Here is a 27026-nt window from a genome sequence, read left to right on the forward strand (position 1 = left end):
TAATGCAGATATGCATATATAAAAATTTATTGCCAAAAGCAGATAGATGCCTTATGCCACTTTCGCAGAATTTTTGCAATGTTTTACCATTATTACTGTGACTTTTTAATTTAAAAGAAGGCGGAATTTTAATAAATTGCAATATGTTCATACATACATACATATGTACGCAGATACGCTGACTTTAAAATTTTGCACATGCTAGTCAACAAGTATTTTGTTTAATTGTTTGCTCACATGATTGCACTCGCTGTTAAATTAAAATATATTTCACGTAAATATCTCTTAACCCTTAAAAGGTGGCATTGACAATGAAAATGTTAGAATAAATGTGGAAAAAAATTTAATTTTATACTCAAAACAAGTATGCATGATTATTATAATCTCTGAACATTTAAAAAAAAATATTATAACGTTAAAAAATTAATAATCATTAAATCTTTCATTTTTATACAAATTATATTTGTAGTCATGTTGCCTGTTAATTTTGACCTTGAAAAGTTCAGACAGCACTTGGGCAGTGACTCCAAAGGATTGATTGAATTGATATTTATTCAAACGGATCTGAAATTGTGTGCGCACATATTATCGAATTATTTGTATAGGTAAAAAAATTTCACGAACACATGCAAAAATGTATTCAAATGCTTCTTAAACAAATAATCAAGCAACGCAGTCTCAGCTCGCATAAAAACAAAACGAATGTGCTTCATTGAAATGCGACGCCTTTATGGCTGAGAAATTTAAATTTTTAAATGAAGTTCAACGGACAAAAAGAATTTTTGATAAAAACACACTAGCAGATGCGGTTTTCTCATTCTCTCTATCCTACTTCGCAAGAACTCTGTACTTTTAAACCAAAGAAATGTTTCAAAATAAACACTGATAAGTCAAACTGGTTCAAGCGAATGCGGTTGGAATGTTTGAGCCCTCTCTCACTCTCTCTCAGCAAGAACTTGGTACTTTTATTATAAAAAGGTGTCTCTGGTTAATCCGTCAGATCATCTACTGCAGTGCATTTACATATGTACATATATGCAATATATAAATTTAATAAAAGGGTTCCCTTTGAAGAATGCATTTTGGACTAATGGCAATTTTTTTTTGCTAGAAGAGATTTGGAAAATTAGCAAAAATTAACTTGTTTATAGAACTGGACAGTACTAAACCACCGAAATCTCTATTTAATAATTCAATTTTCATTAATTTATCAAAAATCTATACAAATTAATTTTTCATAAAAAAAAATTTAAACAAGTTAGGAAAGGTTAAGTTCGTGTGCAACCGAACATTTTATACTCTCGCAATTTATTGCTATGTTTTTATTAAGAAAACACACAATTTGACCCATATATTGGGCATAAATATATTTCACATATTTTTGAAAATCCTATAATTGGTATTCTCATATATTCATTTATAAGGGAAAAGTTATTACCCGATTTTAACCTTTTCTGGTACAAAAACACACCATTAGAAGAAAAATATTTCCTCTGAATTAAATTAAGATACCTGAGAGATTTACCGAAATTTTCGGTGAAAAGTTACCATGGGGCACTGAGTTCTTCATATTCGATATCCGGGGCATTGAAAAGTTATAGTCCGATTTCGACAAATTTTTCACAAGTGATGCCACAGATAATATACAGAATTTGTGTAAAGTTTTACTTTGCTATCTTCATTGGTTCATTATGTATATATTATAAAGTGAAGGAATAAGATGGAATTGGAAAATGAGTTATATGGGAAGTTGTCGTGGTTGTGAACCGATTTTGTCGATTTTCCACACGTGTCATCATGGTGTCAAGAATATATTATATACCGAATTTCATTGAAATCTGTCGAGTAGTTCCTGAGGTATGGTTTTTGACCCATAAGTGGGCGATGCCACGCACATTTTCCATTTTGTAAAAAAATCTCAGTACAGCTTCCTTCTGCTATTATTTCTGTGTTTTTCGTTAGTGAGTTAACCCACTTTTAGTAATTTTCAACCTAACCTTTGTATGGGAGGTGGGCGTGGTTATTATCCGATTTCAACTATTTTCATGGTGTGTGGTGGGGTACGTAAGATAACTGACTGCAGAAAGTTTGGTTTATATAACTTTATTGGTTTGCGAGATATATACAAATAACCGATTTGGGGGCGGGGCAACGCCCACTTTCTCAAAAAAAATTACAACCAAATATGCCCCTTCCTAATGCGATCCTTTGTTCCAAATTTTACTTTTATAACTTTATTTATGGCTTAGTTATGACACTTTATGTGTTTTTGGTTTTTGCCATTTTGTGGGCGTGGCAGTGGTCCGATTTTGCCCATTTCGAAAGCAACCCTCTCACGGTCCCAAGGAACGTGAGTTCCAAGTTTCATCAAAATATCTCAATTTTTACTCAAGTTATCCGTTGCACGGACGGACGGACGGACAGACAGACATTCGGATTTTGACTCGTCTCGTCGCCCTGATCATTTTGATATATATATCCCTATATCTAACTCGTTTAGTTTTATGACTTACAAACAACCGTTATGTGAACAAAACTATAATACTCTCTTAGCAACTTTTGTTGCGAGAGTATAATAAATTGAGTCAATTTAGTAACTCTCCTATTCCACAAAATAATTATTATATTTATATTTTTATAGTCATTTTACTAGTTGTTGTATGAGATATTCGGGATCTAACCTCAAATTTGAAATACAACTTCGAAGAACATCCTCAGCAAAGCTTCAATATATTACAAATTTGGAAGTACATATATAATTTTGTTTCGATTGTTAGGTACTCAAACAATAGGCAGTTCAGTGTTTTCATCCAAAAGTATGTAAATTCAATAATAATTCCATTTTCATTAGAAATGAATCAGAAATATATGTACACACTTATTTATTTATTTTTTTATTTTTTGAAATCCCTGTCAAAAATAATTCATTTTCGATAATAAAATAAAAATATATTCACATTCTGTAAATGCCTGTTTAATTACAAGTGTTAGTACTAAATAAAAATTTAATAACACTTACCGAGCATACGATGCCAAATAAAATTGTAAATTTTTTAATTGTTGATGTTGAGGTCATTGTGTTTTTGTTTTTGTTGTTTTTTTTCTTCTCTGGCTTTTAATTTGTAATTATTCTCCGGTTTTCCTGCTGTTTAAAAAGGTTATCATTAATTTTTGTATTGACTATTGTTTGTTATTTTTTGTAGGCACATTTCTTAAATTACAGTGTGTTGCATAAGTAATAGTACTCCACAATTATCGCGTCGTTTTTGTCACAAAGTATGGGTCTGCGATGAATATGACAAACTTTAGTGGATTTTTCAGTTTTTCAGTTGAGATAGGCCGATTATGCCGGCCCATTTGCTCTATACCGGTTTCTTATTCGTTTCACTATTCTACAAGGAAAACTGTGTTCTACTCTACAATAAAAAAGATTAATAGGCTTAAAAAGTAATCATACTTCGAGCAATCGTCGGTTGCAATAGTTTAATAAAATTTATCTTCAACTGTTAACCAGAACAGAAGTACCAAAATACTAAAAATGACAAAAAACAGTTATATTTTTTTGGTTTTTCATCTCCGTCTTTGTATTTTCTTTTCTAAACAATAAATATGCAAATGGGTTTCCATGGAGATAAGCTAGCTTTTGCCGCCTTTCAATTTACGAATTAATGATGACGCATTTGTCTCATTTACGCACCTCCTTTAGACTTGTAAATGGCATATCTTATCAGTTTGTGGGTGAACAAAACAATTATATGCAAAATCAGCAGTGATAATAAGCGCTGTAAAAATCTGTGTCTCCAATTCTATGCAAAATCGAAAAGCCTACATTTGTTTGACAAACAGCTGATTTACTTTATATAAACTTTATTTAGCGCTCACAAACTGTCAAGTTTTCAAACTTTATGCTGCTCACTGTGTTTCTACTACTTATTACTACAAATTATCAATCTCTCTCTCTCTCTCAAACAACTTCAATAAACAAACGCCAAGTTCAAAAGAGTGGAATGTAAACAGCCAACTATTTCAGCTTGTGTTAGGGCAGTTGTTGGTGTGTGTGTATGTGTACCAAATTTAAGGTAATAATTTTTTCGTGGCTTTCTATTTGTTGCACACACTAGTATACATACATATATGTATGTATGTAGTAAGCACTACCGAATTGCATTCAAGCCGGGTTTTGACTTCTTGTGTGTCTTCTTCTTTGCTACACTCCGGTTAACACTGCCTTCACTGACAAAAACAAGTATGTGATTTGTAATTTGTTCGTTAACTATTTGGTAAGCAAGTCATGCCGCTGTAACAATAACAAGTCACTGCGGTCTAGCTTTTTTTATAAATTCTCTGTATGTGCTAGAATTTCATTTAGCTTGGCACATTAATTATATTAAGCAGCCATGTTCAGTATTCAGCGCAATAATTTGTTTATTTAACTCAAGTATTTCCACTGCTACAAATTGAAATTATAAAAAAAATGTAGGACAGTTCTCTTTCAACTCATTTTTATTGCATATACATATGGATATGGCGTTATATCCAGTTATATATGTATACGAGTATACGAGAGCAAAGTTTAATGTTCACTTTTATTTAAAATAGTCACTTTTTATTAAGAAAATTAAATTTAACTTTTATATAGTTGGCATTATTTTATTTTAAGAATTTTATAAATATTATATCACCGCATACACAAAATTAGTTGGTTGTTTCGCCGCGTAATTTTAACCGCAAACTAAATAAAGACGTGTGATATTTTCGTATCGCTGCTAAAAGCTATTTAGAGAGTAAATGCACGTTAGCGTTGCCATCGCATTAAAAAAGCAAATGCTATGCTTATGGTATGGCAACATTTTATGGTATGTCTGAAGTTTTGGGTTTTGTTCTGCATAAACTGTGCGAACTTTCATTTCTTTATTATAGACTTTATATGCACGAGACATACTTTTTATTGGTACTTACTGTTCAGAACAATAGTACATCACCCGATAGTTAAGTTCCGGGTTCAACTTCCGTGGGAATTTACATCTGGCAAAATGGTTGATTATTTGATTAGCTCATTAGATAAGCAACTTTCGCGCTCAGAGCGGGCAAATGTTCTCTCAAACACCAGTTGGCGGCAATTCTACACACACATACATATGTATAAGGTGAACAAAACAGGGTAGCGACCATAAATGTACCAGTTTATTTAAAGTTTCAGAGTTAAAGACGTTTGGGTAATTATTTTCAATCTCACAATCTTCTAACGAGATTATCACACGATTAATCGTGATAATAGTAAAGCTTTATCCAAACTGCCGAAACTCAAATCGCATAGATTCTCTTGGACTATGAATAAAAAGTTTAAAACACCCCTTTCAAAACAATCAGTAAAAAGTTCGTTACGCCAGAACTCAAGTCCACCTTACTTGTCTGACAAATGCTTATACGAATGTATGTATATGTATGAGTGTTAAAACAATGTCCAAGAAACTCACTCTCAGCGCAAAGCTTTCGCTTCTATTACAGAATATACCGAAGCTTTTGAACGAAAAAAGCTCAAATGCATAAAGCGTGTACTCCGAAAGTCGAAACACGACTAACTTCAAGCAAGAAACACAAAAAAGTCGGTTTAAAAAATTAAAATGTTTAAAAGCACTTTTCTTTATGCGTATTATGTGAACTCACTATCGACTTGTCGATAAATCGATAACTACCGATAATGGATTTCGATTTTTATTGCATTATGCATGGAATATAAAAGTTTTGTTCATTTAACGGTAGACACGGTGAATAAGATCTTATAGCATCTAAAACTATACGAGATAGGTATAGAGTTTTGAAGGAATATATAGAAATCGATTTCTGAATGACTATAGTGTCAGTTTGAATACCGTCTATTTATAAACTGTTGATATATCTACCGCTTACGCGCTTATAGCCGAATCAAAAAAGGCAATTTAACGCCAATTGGATATACCAAGTGCTGCCAGGTTCATCTCCACCTAGTCTTTCCAAAGGAAGTCTTCTACCAGTGGATACTGCATCGAACACTTTCCATTCGAACAACATGAGCTAGCCAGCGTAGCCACTGTCTTTTTATTCGCTGAACTATGCCATTGTCGTCGTATTACTCTTACAGCTCATCGTTCCATCGTCTGCGGTATTCGCCGTTGCCAATGTTTAGGGGCCACAAATCTTCCGCAAAACCTTTCTCTCGAAAACTCCTTATGCCGTCTCATCGGATGTTGACTTCGCCCACGCTTTTGTACAATACATCCGGACGGGAATAATGAGCGACTTGTAGAATTTGCATTTGGTTCATCGATAGGGGACTTTCCAATTGCCTATTCAGTCCAAAGCTGCTGGCAAAAGTGATTCTGCGTTGGAATTCGATGCTGACGTTGTTAGTGTTACCAGCACCAGGTACCAATGTTGACGACATCATCTACAACTTCAGTGACGTAGGAGCCAAGACGCAAATGTGCTGAATATTTGTTTGATGACTTTTATATAATACTTACCGGTTTTTAAGGATACATCTTAATGTTATTAGATTATATTTAGCATAATATGGTCTATATACTTTTTGACGGACCGGTTAAAGATCGAGAAGTATTAGACGATTTTGTTTAAGAAGTCAATTGACAGCTTGTGAGAATCTGTTTGGCGACCTATACTGTGATGGAGTCTAATCTAAATGATAATCGTAGAAATGATGATATAGCAGTCAATATAGCATAAATAAATTCAACAGCAAAGTTGAGCTACACTTTAAAAGGTAAAATTAGGTCAATCGATGCAAATGTTTGGTATACTTGCATTACTTTCTCATCACCAAGGCAATGAATGACCTTATTGCCAACATGTTGTTGTTGCTGTGAACAATTGTTGTTGTTAGTTATAAATGTGACATTTGCATGCATACAATATCCACAATTAATGTAGTTTAGGGGTTGATTGCAACAACTGAAGTAAAATCTGTGGCAACAATATGTTAAAAAAGCTTAAGTCAACATAAGCTTTTTTTAAGGTTTTCTGATTTTGAACAAAAGTGGGTACACAATCTTCATATTAAATCAACGCAGCTTTAAACTTCCGGCGGTGGCATAGCTGAAGTTCAAGTCTCGAATAAGTGTCTTAAAATATAAAAATAAAAATTAAAAGAAAAATAAAAAAAAAACTCTTAAGTCAATTTGAGCTCTTTTAACAAATCACAAAAATATTTACAAAAACAAAACAAAGCAGTTTCACAGTATTCCGTCGTATTTGGTTTTAGGCACGTATATACAATATTACATATATTATTTTTGTATTGTATTTACAAAAAAAAACAAAAACAACATGAGTGAAAATACAAGTAAAAATTATTGTCGAAGCTTTACTTTCACTTTTGACTGCTAAAACCAGAGGTGCTAAAGCTAGCGGCACGTTTTTGCTTAGGTATGCCTGCCATTTTAATTAATATACTAAATTTGAAAAAAGTTATAATATATAAAAAAAATTAACAATTCGGTTTTTGTCGTTTTTATTTTATTTTAATATTTGTGTTTTTATGGAATTTCAAGTTGAAAAAATTGTATAATTACATTGGGTAAGTGGATTTAAAAAAAATTGGTACAAAAGGTGAATGATTACATATATATGTAGGACAGACGAACAAATTATAGTTCGTTAGATTCGTAAATGCAAATGTGTGTATATATATATTTTTAAACATATATATGTATCTATGTACATATATGGTAAATAATTTGCAAGTATTTATTCTCGCTTTAGTTTCAACATTTAAAAAGGCATAAAATAATATAAACATTAATTCAACATAACTTGTAGATAATGTAACTAACATTTACATATATATCTATAATATATATATATATATTTATACTTTTATTTATATCCAATAGAATACATATATTAATAAAATGTGAATGCATATTTACGCGAGCGCAAAGTTCAAAATTCAAGTCGATAACATTTATTGTTTACATTTATTATTGGAACAATAGAACTTATCTTAAATTCACTTGAGATTTCTTTGTTGCTTATACTCGTACTCTTTATTTTTCTTCTTCTTGCCTTCCTCGTTTATATAGTAAATTTAAAGTGTTTCATTCATGGCCTCATATTGTTCACTTTAGGCATATTCGGTAAGGTTTTTTGTTGTTTTTTTTTTACACATAAATATTAAATTCCATTTTATGGTTTTTATACTTTTTTTTGCTTAAATTCATTAAAAATATACAATTAGTTACCAATTGGTTTTCGATTCTTCATATCAGCTTAATTTTCTTTAAACATATATAAAAAAGTTGTGTGTATTCAGCGTGTATATTGTATGTTGTTCTCATAACGAAATGAAATATACTTACATACACAGAAATTAATGGTACTCTTCAAACATTATTACATAGATTATTTTGTATTTCGAATTAAATGTGCGTTATATGACGACGTCACGACATCAAGAAGCGGAAAATAAAGTTTTGTAGAACATGTACGAGTGGAGTAGTGCTGATCCTTCCGAACGCTTAGTAGGCGTTTCGACGCTTGTAGTTGCGCACATTATTGGCCAAACAGCAGGCGAAGATGAAGCCGATCAACTGTAGGTGGTAAAATAAAATTGAAAAAAACGTATTTAAAATAAAACAACAACACTAATTAAAAATTACAAAAAATATTTAACAACTACACACCTCTACAACAATCAAGCCCAAACCAACGTATTTGGCGGTGTCAGTGCTGAAGGACATGAATTCTTGGAATTTGCTACGGCAACCGCCATAAATGTTTAATGGGTTCAGGCAATCGTTGTGCTCACAGCAGCTTGCGGGTGGCGCTTCTACGGATAATACATAATCGGTGATGCCACTCTTGCCGCAACATTTCAACTAAACGAAAGTTAATATGATAAATTAGTTAAAAAAAAATTATTTTTAAAAAATATAATAAACATACTGATTGTTGTATAGCTTCGAAGACGGCCGGTTCTCTTCTACGCTCATCCCAAGCTTTATCTATGACCTCGCCCATGGCAGCATTGAATTTTTCCTTATTAGCCCATAGTAGCACAACAATGGCTAGCTGTATGATGAGCAAGACCAACAGGAAAACGGCATAGCACATAGTCATGCAGACCGATTCGCGTATGGCGCCACAACAGCCCAAGAATGCAATGAAGACCACAACTGAACCGAGTGTTATGAGCAGAATTGGCAAAATTGCCTGTACCGGGAAACCGACTTGGCCATTCACCTCGACCACACCGATGCTGTTGAGTATCAATGCGCCGAAGACGATGCCCAAAAGGCCGATAATCTGTAAATAAAGTGATAATATGTCATTTGTAGTATTGAAATATGTATATGTATGTATTTAAGAAGAAGAGTATATGAATAATTTTTTTTGACATTAATATCCTTAATAAAATTGTAGTATGTAATTTATAAACAATTGGCAACACTTAACATATTTTCAACTATAAATTTTCTTAAATGTTGTTAGTTAATGTTAAACGGTAAATTTAATTTTTATTTTTTTACTTTTATAATTTTTTGAAAAAGTGGCAACTCTTAAAAAAATATATTTTAAACTGCACTTTTTAGCTTTAAATTTATAGTGCTATAATTTATTTACCTCATCAATTAAAAGTTGCAAATTGGTGGCAACACCGCGCAAAACTCGTTTCGACAAGACTACTTTTTTTTAGTGAGTGTAAAGTATATAACAAAGTAACTAATATAAAATCACAAAAAGAGAATATGTAAAATAAGCAATGTACTCTACCTCCAATGTGATCGACAAAATAGCAAGCACGAAAAGGCCGCGGATAAATGTGATATGAATGCAAAATTATTAAATAAATAATAGGAAAATTGCACTTGATTACTTACAAGTATTTCATTGAACTTTTTATGGGAATCACCGTTTTGGATAGTCGGCGTATATATGGATGGGTATACACTCACGTATGAATCAACATGCACGGCGACAATATGTCGGGCATAAAACACCTGTGATCGCTAATTTGCAAAATGTGACCCTTACATCAGCGTGCAAATAAAAATACACATGTATGTAGTTGTACATATATATATGTACTATATGTGGGAATATGTGGCTATATACATGTGAAACACGAATAGTTTCTTCAAGTAAATGCAAATAAAAATCCCACATATTGACGCATATTGTAAACATTTTGGGTGGGAAGAAGTAAACAATCCACAAACATACACACGCAACTGCAATCGTGTTTGTGTGTTTGTTTTTCGTGCGTGCAAATAAGACAGACAACACTTGACCCACAATGAGTTATAAAATAAATATTTGCCTTAACAAAGTGCAAACAAAAGACTTATGTTAAGTCAGAAGTGAATTTTTGTTGCAAAATTAAAGCAAATACGAGGAAATCGATAACTTTAATCGATTTATATGTAATACATGCACATCAATAATTTCATGAGCTCTGATAATTTAGGCAAAAAAATACAACCGAAATCGTTGTGACCGACAGGTGGCGGAATAGTCGTTGTATTCAGAAAATCTGCTTTATTGATACAATTGGAAGCGTATAAAAGGTCGAAAATTTTCATTTCAAAGTTTCTCGTAAAGACTGTGAAACGTTTAAAGACAGTTTCAAACTTGAAAGTCTCTCTATTTATTGAAAAAAAGGTAGGTCCATCCAATACAAATGAAACAAGCTCATACAGCTGGGAGACAATTGATGGACCAAATCATTTCATAGAACTCACTGTGATTTAGAATTTCGATTTCAAAGTTCGAATCTGAAGAAGTAACCAGCTTGAAGGAAACCTGAAACAGGTGAAACTTCGAACTACAACATTTGAGTCACAATTTGAGATAGTTACTAACGAAGGCTCTTTGAAATTTAATAAAGTCATATTGATAATATTTAACGAAAACGTGCTTGAACAATATACATTTTTACACATTTGAAACAGTGGAAAATTACAACAAAGCAAAGTGATCATGTAACTCATAAGTGAAGTTTAAAGAAACCGATAAGTGAATAACGTAACAGTTAATAAAAGGCATGACTAATTCAATATACATGCTTTAGTTGAAAAAAAACCCAAAGAAAAGTTGGAAATAAAGAAGTAGTAATAAACGAGAACTAAGAGAAATGGCGAAAATTAATTGCGAGATGGGAGTCTTGCTACACTTCAAGAGACTTCAAGTGAAAGACCAAGCGCAAGAAGACCTTATTGACTTCACTTGAACTTCTCAGTTGACGTCTGCTGGTATGTGAACGAAAAGACAACTGTGTAGTGCCATTTGTAGCGAACCGTAGGCGCTTGGGTGGTAAAAAGCGATAAGTAAGAAGAAGTTAAACAGAATTATAGCATAACGATTGTGCACAGCTGGTTGTAATTTTTTGAAGTTATAATTTTTTTTTTAGGTTATGTTGCTTTTTCAGCTTTTTTCATTACTTTATAAGTGTATGCTTTCACAAACACACAACAACAACTAGTGTGTGCTTAGTGCTAATGAACTTTGAGCATGCAAAGCCAAAAGCATTATGAGGGCTTAATATGGCAGCATAATAAGTGTTGCAAAAACACGAAAGATAGGCACATACAAACATACATATATCTGAAAATACAACAACATTAAAGAATAATTCTAAAATGATAAAGAAACAACGCATTTGAGACTTAATTGAGTGCGTACTACACTTACACGTTGCTTGCCACCGATCAGGCAGATTGACTGGTAGTCACCATGGTTTGTGAAGCAACAAGCTACAAGCTTTTCATGTACTTACTACACGCTCTATGATTACTCATACCCGCCGCAAACGGAGACGTGGTCGGCGCGTCGCAACGGACCACATAAAAAATGCAAAGTGTTATAATTTCGCTTACTAGAACAACACGCCTACCCTCCCTCCAACTCCCAAATAGTCGAGAGTAATGAGGTCGGCGCATAGAAAAGTGCCACCAGTGAGTAATAACGAATTCGAGAATGTTGAAATTTAAATGAGGCAAACGCAGAAAACAACAATAAACAATAAATGAAGTAAACCGACGACCAAAACTACTGCACCACCGCCGACCACCGGGTGTAATAAACTACGAGTATGTTAATTTGTAGAGCGAACACCAGTAGAAGAAAAAAAAACAACAATTAAATGATAAGACCTTGGGAAAACTCAGTCATAAACACATACACTTTTTACACCTTTGATTGCTTGCTGGCTCTGAATGTCTCATAAAAACTCACGAACTGCATGCTGTAACTAGTTGATGTGCACAACTAGTAAGTACCGTAATCGAAGATTAATGAATACCTCTCGTTAATGGATCTCTGGAGTAGCGAGTATCAAAATTTTTTCAACTAAAGAACACTTGAAATACGTGGTATCTTCTCAGAACTGGATTAGCGTGGAAACTGGGTATCCAAATGGTGTTCTTACAAAAACAATAATAATAATTTGAATAGAAATGGAAAGTACTATCACTGATACTAACGAAAATTTGTGTTTTGTATTTTGAAAAAAATCAAGTCCCCGATTTTTGGTACTGACTTTAGCTCTTTCAGCCATTCATCGTATGTTTGTAAAACGGCGGTCCTTTGAAGTTTTCTTTTCTTGGAAATGGGAAAAACTCACGGAGTCAAGACCGTGAAAATAAAAATCTTACAATTCCCGTTATTTTTTGAATAGATCATGTACATATGCTTGCATGAAAATATTAAAAAAAATCGTGTTTGTATGCATGTAACTACCCTCCATGGCTCCAAATATGCGACATTTGCGCCATTCCACGTCCCCAGTGCGTTTGCGACCGCGTTTATTGCCACTATGGAATGTGTTTAAAATCCAATGACATAGCGCCATGATGACAACATATAATACACACACATTTTGTTGTTGTTCTCTTCCAACACAAACATTTTTTTATTTAATTACAGCAAGTAACGCTCATTTCTCACAATTAAAAGTTAGCGTGTAGTTTTGTAGGTAAATATGCGTGTAAAGCGTAACTGGCGCAACAAATGCTGGTGTTAATATGTAATGTAAATAGGTACATATGTACATATGTAAAAATAAATTTACATATTTAAAGCTTCATCTACATTTGTAAGTTTACGAAAATATCACACACACATAAACACAATTTGCTGTGACCGCTCCACAAGCCCCAACGTCAACAGACAGCTCCTATACAGTCTAAGCATCTATCTTTCATCGGCGTTCACATGTGCCCATATATATTTGATTTTATATATACATACATATGTACATATATTATTACATATACATGCTTGTTTGTGTAACGCCAACTTGACAAGTGTGTGTTTAATTCATTCGCCAACGCTTTGCAGAAGTGTAAATGAACGCTTTGAGATTAATTAAACAAATGTTAATAGGCGTCTCTTAATTGTTGCACACACACACATATGTACGTGGTTAGTTAAAAAGATAGTTGAGTTGACGCTTGACGTGGTGAACTCGAAGCTGGTTACAACACCAGTGGGGGACAGGTGTGGTAATCTGATGGGTAAGTTGATGCATATTAAAAACCGCAATAATTATTTCCAACTAAAATATAACAAAATAAAAATGAAATTATACAAATAAAAACATTAAAAAAATCGTTAAAGGTTTATTTGAGTAGTCACACCTTTAACTCTCACCTTGCTGAAGCTATGAAATTAAGCACAATATTTCATTGCAAAATTTACAAAACGATGTGTGAAATTTAGCAGTCAAACGAAATGTGTTGACTTAATGAAAAAATTAAAACAAATATTGTTTTTTGTTTGCTTAAATTACACTTGAGGACCCCACTACTCAACAAATTTTTTTCAACTTGAAGAAAGGTAATTCTGAAGATTGGCAGCCATTTTGTAACAAAATGTCAATCAAAATAAACAACAAAAGTCAGTTTAGCTTTTTTTTTAAGAAAATCTTTACTGTTTGGCGAATATGGAGACCGAAGTAGCTGTTAACAAACGAAAATTGCGAATAAAATTTTGACAATTGAACTTTTGGATTATTGGAAATTTCAAAATAAATTCCCGTTATTTTTTGAACACATCCCGTATGCCTATAATAATTATGAATCACAATCACTGTGTGCATATATAAAATAGACGCACATTTGCAGACGCAATTTCCTCATATCAAATTATCTTCTGCGCCACCACAACAACGTCAAGCGTCAGCATCCTGTGCACAATCGACCAGAGATATGCGTTGGCTGTTGACTGACTGGCAGCTTAAACACTACATACAGACATACTAGAATACATTACATACAAAAAAACAACAAAAATAGCTCCATTGTTGTATGATTCATCGACGCATGGAAAATTTGAATCATTCTATAAGGATCGCATCACTGAACACTTTCACTTTCTTTTTGCTTGCTGTTGTTGTTATTGTTGTGGTTGTTTTTGTGTAAAGAGTTGATGACGTGATGCAACTGTCACTCGGCGTTTCATCTCGTGCCGCAAGCCAATAACACACACTTTTACTGACAGTAGTTGCTGAAAGTAGACGTCCAAGCTGAAATTGCATATGCGAGTACATATAAGATGGCAAAAGGATGCTCGCTCTATATATTTTGTTTCATTTTCACTTTTTTCTGTTTATTTTTTTTTTTTTTGAAGCCACAAGCTGCCAAAACAACAAAGCAACTGTTATTTTGTATGCAACAACACCACTCAAAAAGGAAGGATGTTGCCGCTTTAGCGCATATCGGACAGACAGACATGCCAATGTGTTGTGTTTGCTTCATCAGTTCAGTAGTGACCTACTTTAAGGGGGGCCGGGGGAGAACGATAGTTTGTTGCACCATCTAGTGTTATTATGCTTGTTTGCTGTTATTTCTATGCTGCCGCCAGCACTAGCACTCTCGTTGGCTATCACATTTTTGGTGTCAACATACTGGTGCATCTGCCTTGAGGCAGATTTCTTGCCACTTTTATCACACTGGCTGACTGGCTGGCAACGAACTCATGCTCGTAGCTCACAGCTTTTGCTGACTTGATTCGTTTTTTTTTTCATATAAGGCATAGTTCGCACTTCAGACACAAAGAACTGTAATCTTCCATGTAACAAAGTACCCAAGAAACCAATATCTCGGACAGTATGAAAATAAATTTTCTTAAAACTCTTCCGACTTTCAACTAAATATAACTCAGCATCTTATTTTTCTTAGAAGAAAGTCATTATGTTCTTTCAACAAAACACTTGTTCTGCTTCTTCAAATTTACTTAATCGTTTTGAGCTTTGGAAGCCTTAAAAAGTTTCGTTGACTCAATAATGTTTTTTGTGATGCAAATGTGATTAGTTACACAATGCGCAACATAAGGCGTCGCCAAATTTGCTTTCCTACTTTGAACTTGTATTCCTTCAGGGCTCTCCTATGAGATCATACAAGGTTTCCTTCATTGCGTGGTGTAGAGAATACACACAAACACACATTCTTTGATGTAATAAATTACTATTATTTTGCGCAACTATGCATTCATTTTGTCCTTTGGGAGGAAGAGGAGGGAGAAATGATGACAACATTGGATAGAAATTCGACTATGCCAGCCACTACTGCTTTGTACGGTTCCTCGAGCGTGCTTTGGGAGTCATTTGTCGCATGCTCAGAATGTTTACAAATTATGCTTAATTGTAATTGAAACAATGGCGACAAAAGCAGCAAAATACAAATACGAAAATAACAATAACAACAACAGAAACATCCATATTTATATGTCGATGGGAAGTGACGCCTTCCTTTGCCACCAACGACGTTTCGGTTTGCTATACCTTAGTATGTTTGTAAATATTTATATAAGTACATACATATATATTTCTAAATCCGCCAATCCACATGATGTTTTTGCCAAATCTTCGCTTGTCGTCAGCATTTTTGGCGCCAAAGTCTGGCATCAGCCGACTGGGTTTGAAAACATTGACCAGCCGTTAGCTTCGCTTTGGCATTCCACATTGCTATGGTGAGGCTCACACCAAGCGTATTTTCACGTATCTCCCTTATCCACTTTTTTGCGTTATTTACATTTTTGTTATCGCATAATTCCTTTTTTATGCGAATATTTAGCGAGCTTCGAAAGAATAGCAGGGAAAAATGGTTCGAGTGCTCAAGCGAATGACGTCACTGCATCTGTAGCAATGCATACGGAAAGGACAGGAACTGAATGCTAAAAACATGTTAATTGAAGCCAACGAAGAACACGCGGAGTTCCAGGCAGTTAAGTCTGTCTGCAGCCTTTTGGTTGTCTGATATTTTTGTCGCTTCTAACCCCTGTTTTTTTGGCAATTCTCGCTGTGTGATCGTCAGTTGAAACGCAAAACTACATCGTCGACACATTACTTTTGAATTATGGTGTTTATGTTCCTTGGCTATTGTAGGAACATACATATATACTTTTTTATTGCTGATGCTGCGGCAGTCATTGTTGCTCATGTCGGCAGTCAAGCGTTTTATGTGTTTATTATTCTGGTGAACAGTGTTGCCAGATTGATTTATTAAGACTGCATTATACATAGCCTTTATAGGTATTCGAATATAGGGTGTTTTTTAGATTTTCTTCAAAATTCCTTATAAAAGAGAACCTCAGACACCCTTGCATACAGAAAACAGTCCAGGTCCATATGTAAGACAAGTTAACGGCAATAGAGAGCGCTATGGTGAGGTATAAAAGGGCTTTCCATATCAATATCCTTTATCAGGCAGAAAACAACTTATATGTTCATCAACCAGTTCCACCTGATAAGTGAGAAAACAATTTTCGGCCCTTATTGGCGAGTTAATGCTCAATAAAATAGTTCACCTTGGACCGCTGATAGTCAAAGCAAATGCGGTGGACCATTCATTAATTTTCTGTGTTCTATTTGAAGTTATATGCCTCTCAAAAAGAAACACCCTTTATATTTAATATATACTCGAAAGCCAGTAAATAATTATAAAAAAAATACGAATTCGAACAATGCTGGTTCGAAGTTTCGTATAAGGGATTATCTTCAAGTTTCCGTCACGTTCCAATCTGGTTTTGATTACTCAGCATTCTACTTTGGACTAAGGTGATTAATTTATATGTATCTATATACTATATATAATATATATGAGTAAGTTTGCTACCCTTGCTTTATAGAGTATGCATATGAAAGGCAGTCCTCGCTCCAATTTTGTGTATAGCAGCAACAAATCACGAACGATTAATGTAAGTACATATGAATTTTGGAACATGAGTGTGCTTTAGTCATTTTGTGAAACTTCTTTCGAACTCCGCGTGATTTTAAAGAGACAATACAAACCTATTGAAAACGTATAAGAAGAAGCTGCTCTTCGAGATGACTACTGGGATGCTTTGGTAGTAAAGATCTAAGCGCTGATTCCTGGGAAAGAACATCGGTAATCCTAGGCTCCAATGTACTGTCAGAGAATACATGAATTTCATCCAACTTTTTTTATGTTTTGTTCAAAAGAACTCATGAGAAAATATCCAATAGTTCGCGGTTTAAATCGCAGTCCAATTATAGAATTTGTCTAATAAATTGATAAGCATTTTGATTAAATTTGCTTTGATTTTATAGTTCTTGCTTCATAATGTGAATTACAAAGTAAACAAAAATCGATCGAGAAGTGCTCACGCTCAAACTTACTTCTGTTGAGGTGCAATGAAACACAACGGCAGCTGTTTTGCCCCAAATTTTATGTGGAACAATTTGTTGGATACACAGCAGCCGCTCTTCATGTACATCTGTACATACATAGGTATTTATGTTAAATCTATATTTAAGAGGGATGAGTACATAGTCCCAAACTGTATTTACGTACCTACATATATTTACTTGCAGTTTGTTGGTTCTCACGATTTTAATTAAATTAAATCATTCTTACTGTATTGCGTAATACAATAAGCCACAATTGCTTATTGTGTTAAGCAAAAAATAATATTAATTTTTATTTATTTTAATTTAAAATGGAAAAATATATACAAGTTTTTATACGCAATTCAATAAAACAAATTAAAGGCAGTGTGATTCATTGTTTGAGTACATTTTTTATATGAAAACCACATTTAAAACATAAAAAATCGTAGCACATGCGTTAGAAATTACGATACCGAGCTTATTCATTGCAAGCTTAAGCTTTATCATTTAATTTATAGCGTATATGTATGTATATAGAACTGCTGGAATTGAGTATAAGTAGTATAAATTAGCGCATTACTATTTGAAGGAACAACCGCAGTTTATCGGATAAAACCACATTCAAGATAAGACGTGCTTAAAACCAAACCAATGCCTTGTTACAGCAATATATTGTATGTAGTAATTTGGGTCAGTTCGGTGTATTCCTAGAAATCAAAACTTTGATCTAACAACAAATATAACGGTATAAATCTCTTGATTAATTGAATTACTCGCTTATTTGAATCAGCCGAACAAAACAAATATTTTTTTCTCGCTCTTTATGTAGGTATTATAATCTTCAGTAACCCTTGAACCCGGTTACTTGGTGTCCAAGCAAAATCGAATAAAGTTTTGTATTTACGTAAGAAACATGTTCAGACAGTAGATTGTCTTCTTCTCCGCACAAAATTAAAAAAAAAAAATGGTATTTAAAAACTTGTTGTGTAAAGATAATTTCGTGGTTCTTAATTATTTGCGCAATTAACCGGTAACCAAGTAATCAGTAATAATTTAAAAAGTAAAAAACAAGTAGTAAAACCCATTAACTTCCATTAGAGTTAAAAATACCTTTTCTGATTCATTTATATTTATTTTTAAAACCAACTCATCTCATCTACTAATACTAGCCAGTAGCTACAAGCTTTCGAAATGAAAAGCAAAAATTAAGACCAATTATCAAATCCATATGTATGTATGTATAATTAACTTACACAATTAATATGTAGATATGTAAAAAGTTCATATATATGTACAGATGTGTGTGTTTACATAAAAGCCTATGTATGTATTTACTGCAGATCACGCAATTATTTCTACATTCCAATATTACTGTGAATAAATATAGGTAAAACAAATATACAAATGAATATGAGGAATAAAAACAACAATGAACAATTGTAAGCCGCGATTGCCTGGTGCAGATGGAGATGAAGAGCGGTGATGAAGAGCAGAGAATGAAAAAATAAACAAATAAATTATTGCTTTTGATATTGTAGAAGGGTAGAAGAGAGATGACCAGTTCATGGGCACTGATTGCAGAATATTTACGCTATAAACGAGGTGTGTTAAAAAAATAACTGTAATTATCGTTTCTACTTTTCTTTTAATATTTATTTGTTCGTCTACATTAACTTTGTCACCTTCACGATAGTCCACATTCGATATTAAGCACTTATGCCGGCGCCTCTTCAAATCATCGAAACACTTCTCAAACTCGATTTTTGGGATAGCCTTTGCCCTTTAGGGTTCTTTTTTAGTTTTGGAAAAAAAAATTTAAAATGGACTTTTGGAAAAAAAATTCCCGTTATTTTCTGAACACATCTCGTTTGTACCATATAGTAAATTACCGGCTTCTAAGTAGGATTTTTCCTGCGTGGTTTACGGGAAATATAGATTAGTCAAACTGGCAATTGTTTATTCTCCGAACACTACGTAATGACCGCGTATTCGTAGATACAATACATATGTATATGATATATGTATGAAGGTTTGAAATGGAAGTAGCGTTGTAAATGAGAATAATTGTTAAATTGATTGCATTGTTAGTTTTGAGTGCGTCATAAGTACGAGTATACTTAGGTATACATATACATAAACATATATTGCACACAGAAGTAACTTGTGCACTGCTATTAGTGGCATTCATATGCAATTATTATTTATAAGATACATACACATGTAAACATATTTAAACATAGAATTTTTATCTCATATTTAAGTACTTTAGTACCGCCCGCAATGTGTTCCTATATAGTTTATACGATAAATTTCAATACATAGTATGTGTGTAGCTAGGGTAGCTGGCGATATGATACCCTCAGCGAGTTGTGTGCTTATATTTATAAGTCTATTAACTTCCTCCATTTATTGCGCGAGTAAGCCATTCGTTTCAAGTAAATACGATTTACAATTTAGTATATACATGTACATACATTTTATACACATATAGCTACATGCATACTGCGTGTGAATATTTAATTTCGGCAATTGGCAAAAAGCGTTGAGTCAGACACTTTTGTAGGTAAAATCTGTTGCTCTTCTTTTACCTTTTATTTAATATACATACATATGTATATACATTGTTTTTGCTTATCTGCTGTTTTATTTATTTTTTTTTTTGCAATAATATATTTATTTTGTACTTTAAATGTTCATTTTCTCACTTTTTGTTAACGTTCTCTCTCATTCCACTTTTGAGTTGAGTTAGCATTTTTTAAGTTGTTTAATTTGTATTTTTGTATTAAAAATATTTTATTTTGGTTGTTTAGTAAGGTAAGGTTTGTTTCGTCGAAAAAAGACCCTTTTTCATGAATTTTTTTAGAAAAAATGATTGCTGTTGGTTTATTTTACTTATTATTATATGAAAGTACAACATTTGAAGGATCCTTAAAAAAAATTTTTATCGAAAAATAGCGAGGAATAACGGATTTATCGTCGATCTCTGCAGGCACCTCGAAAAAAAGTGTTTGTGCGGTGACCAGCCTACAGCAACACTGGATCATCCGAAACCAAAAAATCAAAATGTTTTCTTTAGTTTATTAGTTTATCTTTCAATTGACGTCGAGTTTTTTTTTAATCTTTAAATTTTTCAATTTTTGGTACCATTTTCAAGCCAAAATGACGATTTTAGACGAAAAAATCGACCTATTTGTTATTGTAAAATTGTTAGTAATTAAAACTTTTGGAAAAACTTGTCATTCGAGAGCTATATATATGTAGAATATTTGTTCAAAATTTCAAAACGATCGATGCAGTAGTTTTTTCTGTAGGCTGGTCACCGACTTTAAAAATGACATATTTGGGAAAATCGATTCAAAGTTTTGTACACTCAGCGCACGTAGCTGGAGGTACCGTTATTCAACCTGCTGTAACTTCGTTAGTTTTTCTCCGAATGACCTAAAATTTTAACACAATATTCTTGAGATGTTGATGGTTCAGGAAAAAAATAATGAAGAAAAAAAAAGTTGTCAAACCTTACAACCCCCCCCCCCTAAACATTTTTGTTGTATTTTTTCTCGTTTTCTTACTTAAGCATTATAATCGTCTGAATCTCTTGTATCCAAGCATTCGTGTACCGAGTTATTTTTATAACATCAAAATTGAACCGGCTTTAAGACTGTTTACCTTAACTATGAATAAAAAATTGGAATATTTATTAAAATCATTGAATTTCGTTGAATTACTTAATTTTTTTAAACACATTTTTTATAGAGATTATTTAAACAACAACAAAAATCGTTTGTAATTATCTGAACGCCGCTTTACATCCTGTTTTGATGTAAACAGTTTTTATTATTATTATTATGCTGATCTGCAATTCTCACATTCTTACATAAAAGTGTATAAAAATATATTTAAGCGATTATCGCATACTCTTTTACATTGAAAAAATTACAAAGAAGTAGATAAGCCAATAATAATATTATTATATGATATATGTACTTAGTACATGCGCGCTTATTTTTATTTTTTATATTTATTGTGCTTTTAAAACATTAACACATTGAGTGCCATGGCTACACGTTTTCGTGTGACAGGCATTGTCTGGCCTTAGGTATTGTCATGTGTTTTTGGTTGACGCTACAGGGTTTTTTAAATCTAGTAGCCTAATGTTTGCCCTTAAATTTTGGTTTGGTCAAGTTTCATAGAGTTTTTATGATAAAAACTCGGAGGTTCTTTTTTAATTTTGAAAATTTATTGGAATTCATTCGATATTTCGGAAAAAAGTATAAAAAATATATTGAAAAATTAAAATTAGAATATGATAACTGCAATTACATTGATTTTTTACATTAATTTTTTTAGATATGTATATTTTGGAAAGCAATCAATGCACAATTGGGGAGTGTTGGGGCATTGGTCCTTTTGATATTCTTTCTTGCTTCCTTTCGACTAAATTTTCTTTTTGCTTCAGCGTAGCATAAAACATAAGCACGTCGGATGGTTTTATTATTTTCATCTACTCTTTTTCTGATAATATGTTTTGATTGCGATACAGGCTGCGGGGATGTGAGATCTAATAGGCCCTTAGCAACACGTTCACGGATTGTTCGTATATTAATGTTTCTATTCGTAGCTGCTTTATACACAGTATAGGCATTTACCACGGAAAGTCCAAGTTAAAGTTCAATTCCCAGCTTTCGGTACCATTTTAACCCTTTGCGAAGGGTATTTGCGCATAAAGCCATTTGGTCGGAAAGATCGAGCTTTTCTGTTGCTCGTCTTTTACGTCTCGCTCCTTGACTAGTTGAAGGCTCTGCAGGATTATGTGCTCCATCTGTTATGGATACCATTTTCGAGGCATGTTTCGTGGATAGCATTCTGACGTCGCGTTTATCTTTCAACTTTAGAACAACTATACCATAGGGATCTTCTCTAGCCACTACTTCGCCTTTATTTATAGGAGCAACCATAACTTCTTTTGGGGAAATGAATTGGGAAAAAATCGCGACATCGATTTTTGCAATTCCGTCGTGCAGTGCCATGTCATAAGGAAACGTACGAAAAAAAAACCGTTATAAAATCCAAAATAAACCACAAAATCATCCGGGATTGGCGCAGAACTGAATATTTTCTACTTTTACACCAGTTAATAGCAAAAAATGTGCTTGGCACCCGGGGAAGATTTTCGTCAAAACCCCTTGGCACTCAATGTGTTAAATAATATTATTTTATTGTTTTGATATACAGTGGAACTTCCATAACTCGAACTTTTGAATTGGCAATAGCGTTTAGAATTCGAATTTCATACAAATGAAAATTCTATAACTCGAGTTAGGGAAGTTCCACTGTATATAAAGCTATATAAATATTAAATATAATGCACTCACTCACTTCTAATCAAATATAACCGCAGACATTTTCCTTAGAAACTTTTTATATAACATGCTGCAAATATATTCATTAAACAAATACCGAATTTTACAATCGCAATGAATCATTTCCCTGTCAATTTGAAAAATCATTTGCTAAAATAAGGCTGCTGGCAAATAGAATTGCTGACAAATGTTAGCATGCTAATTGAATTTGTATTGATAAACCACACAACGTGCACGGAATTATGAAATCTATATGCACTTATTCAATATAAAACTAAGTAAAATTGTTATAATTAATAAATATATAAATAAATGTTACCAATAGCAATCTTCGAAAAAAAAGAAATCATGGCACATTTGCATAAATGAAATTCAGTGCTTTAATGAATAATAATTATTACAATAAACGCAGTCAAAATAGGCAAACATAGCCAAAACAAATTGTTTAATCTGGAAACGGGTGCAGCAATTTGAACATGGTTATTTCAAAAGCACGTCTCAAAAACGCAAATACTATTGAACAAACTTATGGTGATCATAGAATAAATTATTAAAAAATTCTTAGAATTTTAGAAAATTAAAGTGATTAGCGATAGTTTGCCTATTTACTATAATATATACATACATACATACTTATTTCATTTGACTGGCTCCAGCATTGCTTCGCATTATTTGCGCACAATATTATCACAATTTCATATTTTATGAACACAATTGTTTACATGTTTGTTATAGGTTTTCATGTATTAGGTGTATTCAATTTCCGACTTCAAGCTGCTGTGCTGATGATGATCTCATCACCACAGAAAAAATATGTATTTCGGTATTTCCTAAAAATCTGACAAACTTCACAACATGTTCCTACACTTTTAAGACTTCCTTACGCACAACCGACTATACTGCATAAACCAATAGTAAAAAAAACACATTAGCGAAGCTCAACTATCATTAACTTTGTGATATTCCTTCAAACATATATAATTATACACATGTACATAAGTATATGTCAGTCATTCAAATCTCAGCCGGTTTGTTTTAACAAATGTACATAACGCATGTAGGTAGAAACTGAATAAATTGAAAACAAACCGAAAAACGGTTGGCAAAGCAGTAAGCGTACTAGAGCACAGTATATAAAGTTGGCCTTAAAGCAAGTTATCAGCTGCGACTTTATAATTTATATATGCATAAGTATGTAAAAGAAATATTTTTGCCCGGCTTACTTCAAATCCAGCTTTTACCAAACGCAATAATACAGGGTGTTGTGCCACATCAAAAAGCAATCGTTAAGAAAATATATGACAGCGTCTTTCCATCACTTAAAAATATTATAAGAATCTTTTATATATAAATTATTTTAATAATCAGTGACAGTGGCAGTAAATATACTAATGTTGATTGTCACAATTCGTTTAATTTGAAAACATTTATATCAATATGATAAGGAGCACAGCTGAATTGGAACGTTAAAGATACAAAAATAAAACATTGCAGACAACAACTTAATATATGATGAGGTAAACAAATCAATTTTAATCTGATGCCTATTCAATGCATTATAAACAACATTCATATCTTTCACCTAAATATTAACACAAAAAGCTATTTAATTATATAATCAAGAACATGGAAGTCAATTCAGTATTTTATAATTTTAAGTTTTCACATGATACAGCGGCCCTAGAGAAAATGTGTTGAAGCATTTTTCAATTCTGTACAATAATTAAAAATTGTATTATTCTTATAAGAAATATGAAACCACTAAAAAATTACAAACCAATAAAATCAGACTGGTAAAATTATAAACTGCTGCGATTTAACATATTTTTTGCACACTTGCACATTTTGAAATGTATACTTTTTCAAATTGTTTATTTCTGCACAAATAGACATAACAAATATAGATATTATGTATGTATAAATGAATATGCTTATAGATTAATTTAATTGTTTGCATTTTCATTGGTACTTACCACAACTACAGTGTTGAATGCAAACAGCACATATTTAGCTGTTGATGTGCCACAATCCATTGTGGTAACTTTGTCGTTATATCTTTCGCGGCAACAAACGAATAAAACTCAATCTGTAAGAGAGAACATTATTAATTTAATTAATTTTAGAAAACATATTCGAGTTGTGATTTTAAGATTGTTTAAAGCCACATTGTTTAAAGTATTTAATCCTTAAATCCTTAAATCCTAATTACAATCTACGTGCCCACATACGGAAGTATTTAACAATAATTCAAAAGACCTTCCATATATTTCACATAATGTGTATATATTAAAGATTGGCATTTAATTTAAAATCTATGATGATTTAAAGAAATTTCAACTCAGTAAAATTTTTTTTTATGATTATTAGAGACATTTAAATTGTAATTGAAAACATATTTATTCTGACACGGAAATCTACCAAACAAAACAAGATTTATTTTAAATTATTTAAATTAGTTTTATCGGCTATTGTAAATGAAAGAAAGTACACAAACGACAACAATAAATGAGATGCAATGAATTGATGATTCATCATAGTATATATGTATATATACATAGTATATGAAACACAGAGCAAAATTCTCCTACACAATTTTTTTAAAATATTTTTAGGAAAATGTTTTCTTTTACAGCGGTTTCAATTACATCATAAATTACACATGCATATTGCAAAACACACTCTACCAACTAGAAAAGCACATTAAATTCGTTTGTACATATGTGTATGTTGTAACTTCACGCTTTATACACGTTCGCAAAACCGGTATAACTTGCTGATGCAGCACTTAAATATACGTATTAGTTTGTACACTTGTATACGCACATAGCTTTCCTATTCGAAATGGTAAATATTTATCAACAAATTACTTCGTGGATTATATTATTTTAATATTGCATTTTACAGGAATTTTATTATTGATTTAGTTTTGATATTACTTAATTGGACCTTCAAGTAATCATGGGTCACTTGACAGCACTTAATGCGCTCATTAGCTATGTACCACCGAGTTTTTACTTGCTTACAAACTCGCACATATATTTTTTAGCACAGCTCTTGATATTTTTCCCTTCTTCAATCATTGTGGCCTTGTGGTATCTCTCATTTACATTACATTTCACATGGATGCACTAAATCTTCTCATGCGTTCATTGACACTTGTTTGTTAATAAATGCGCGTGTATGCATTTTTTGTTTTGACTTAGTCCTTTGTCTCATTTAGAAAGTACCTACGTGATTTCGCACATCCAGCTGCTGACACATTGCATTATATTTCTTTGTACTTATCTTTTAAGATAATATAAAGAAACACTATTATTCACGAACCTGCTTATATTTCAATACCCTACAATAATTAAAAAAAAAAACTTTATTTAAAGCAAATATTACAAATCTCAACTGGTGTTATATATTTATATTTATAGTACAATTGCGTCGCAGTTTCACAATACATTTGGGCGGGGGAATACAGCATCCTGCGCAGTATTTTCCCCCAATTGCCCCAACATCTTTAACCTTTTCTCGCATTATAAAAATGTTACAGCCACCATACACTGTCATTAACTTCTACTTTTAACAGGTTTAAATAAAAATGGATATTAGCTTTTAACAAACTTTTTGCACTACTTAAATTTTATAAAAATATACCTTTTAACACAATTATTATTGTCCTTTCCGTTCACTTTGTTAAATTATTTAAATGATAGCAAACGAAACTACGCACGCACCAGCAATAAATTGAACCAATACGAACCACTTTCAAAATTTGAATGACAATGTGATGCCCCTCAATATGTCTACAAAGCGATGGAGGCAAGCAAATGTGCGAGTACTGCCAAGTCTCGTATTGTGTGATGGTAAGCACTGCTTAATCAAGGGTTGCATACTCTTGTACTTTGTAAAATTAAACAATTGTTGGGGAATTTGCAAAATAAATCTAAATACATTAATTATTTATTTATTTATAAAAAGAAAAAAATAACTTTATTAATAAAACGTGAATGTAATTATTAAGTTAACTATCATTCATCTTTCACAACTGGCAA

General features: G+C 32.6%; 2 protein-coding genes across 10 annotated transcripts in view; both read right to left on the reverse strand.

Moving 5' to 3' along the window:
• LOC105211717 (uncharacterized) overlaps window positions 1–3145 on the reverse strand; it is a 23826-nt gene extending 20681 nt beyond the window's left edge. The window contains exon 1 of the mRNA XM_029039892.2: window positions 3020–3145. Within this exon, the coding sequence (XP_028895725.1) occupies window positions 3020–3076 (57 nt within the window). The 5' untranslated portion in view covers window positions 3077–3145. The remainder of the gene's footprint in view (window positions 1–3019) is intronic.
• Window positions 3043–26784, reverse strand: LOC105211642 (23 kDa integral membrane protein). 9 transcript variants are annotated; one of them, XM_054233628.1, is made up of 8 exons: window positions 26629–26784; window positions 24957–25069; window positions 8941–9300; window positions 8679–8873; window positions 4690–8585; window positions 4159–4450; window positions 3222–3284; window positions 3043–3145 (listed from the first exon to the last, which is right to left on the reverse strand). In XM_054233628.1, exons 2-5 carry the CDS (start codon window positions 25014–25016, stop codon window positions 8514–8516), a joined length of 687 nt encoding a protein of 228 aa, XP_054089603.1. In that variant the 5' UTR covers window positions 25017–25069; window positions 26629–26784; the 3' UTR covers window positions 3043–3145; window positions 3222–3284; window positions 4159–4450; window positions 4690–8513. The 9 variants fall into 9 exon arrangements, with proteins under 9 accessions (XP_054089603.1, XP_054089602.1, XP_054089600.1 ...); XM_054233627.1 differs by having other exon boundaries at window positions 3043–3142; window positions 3208–3284; XM_054233625.1 differs by having other exon boundaries at window positions 3208–3284.
• Window positions 26785–27026: the final 242 nt, after the last annotated feature.

Source organism: Zeugodacus cucurbitae, chromosome 6 (assembly GCF_028554725.1).
Source record: "Zeugodacus cucurbitae isolate PBARC_wt_2022May chromosome 6, idZeuCucr1.2, whole genome shotgun sequence".
NCBI classification, from domain to species: Eukaryota; Metazoa; Arthropoda; class Insecta; order Diptera; family Tephritidae; genus Zeugodacus; species Zeugodacus cucurbitae.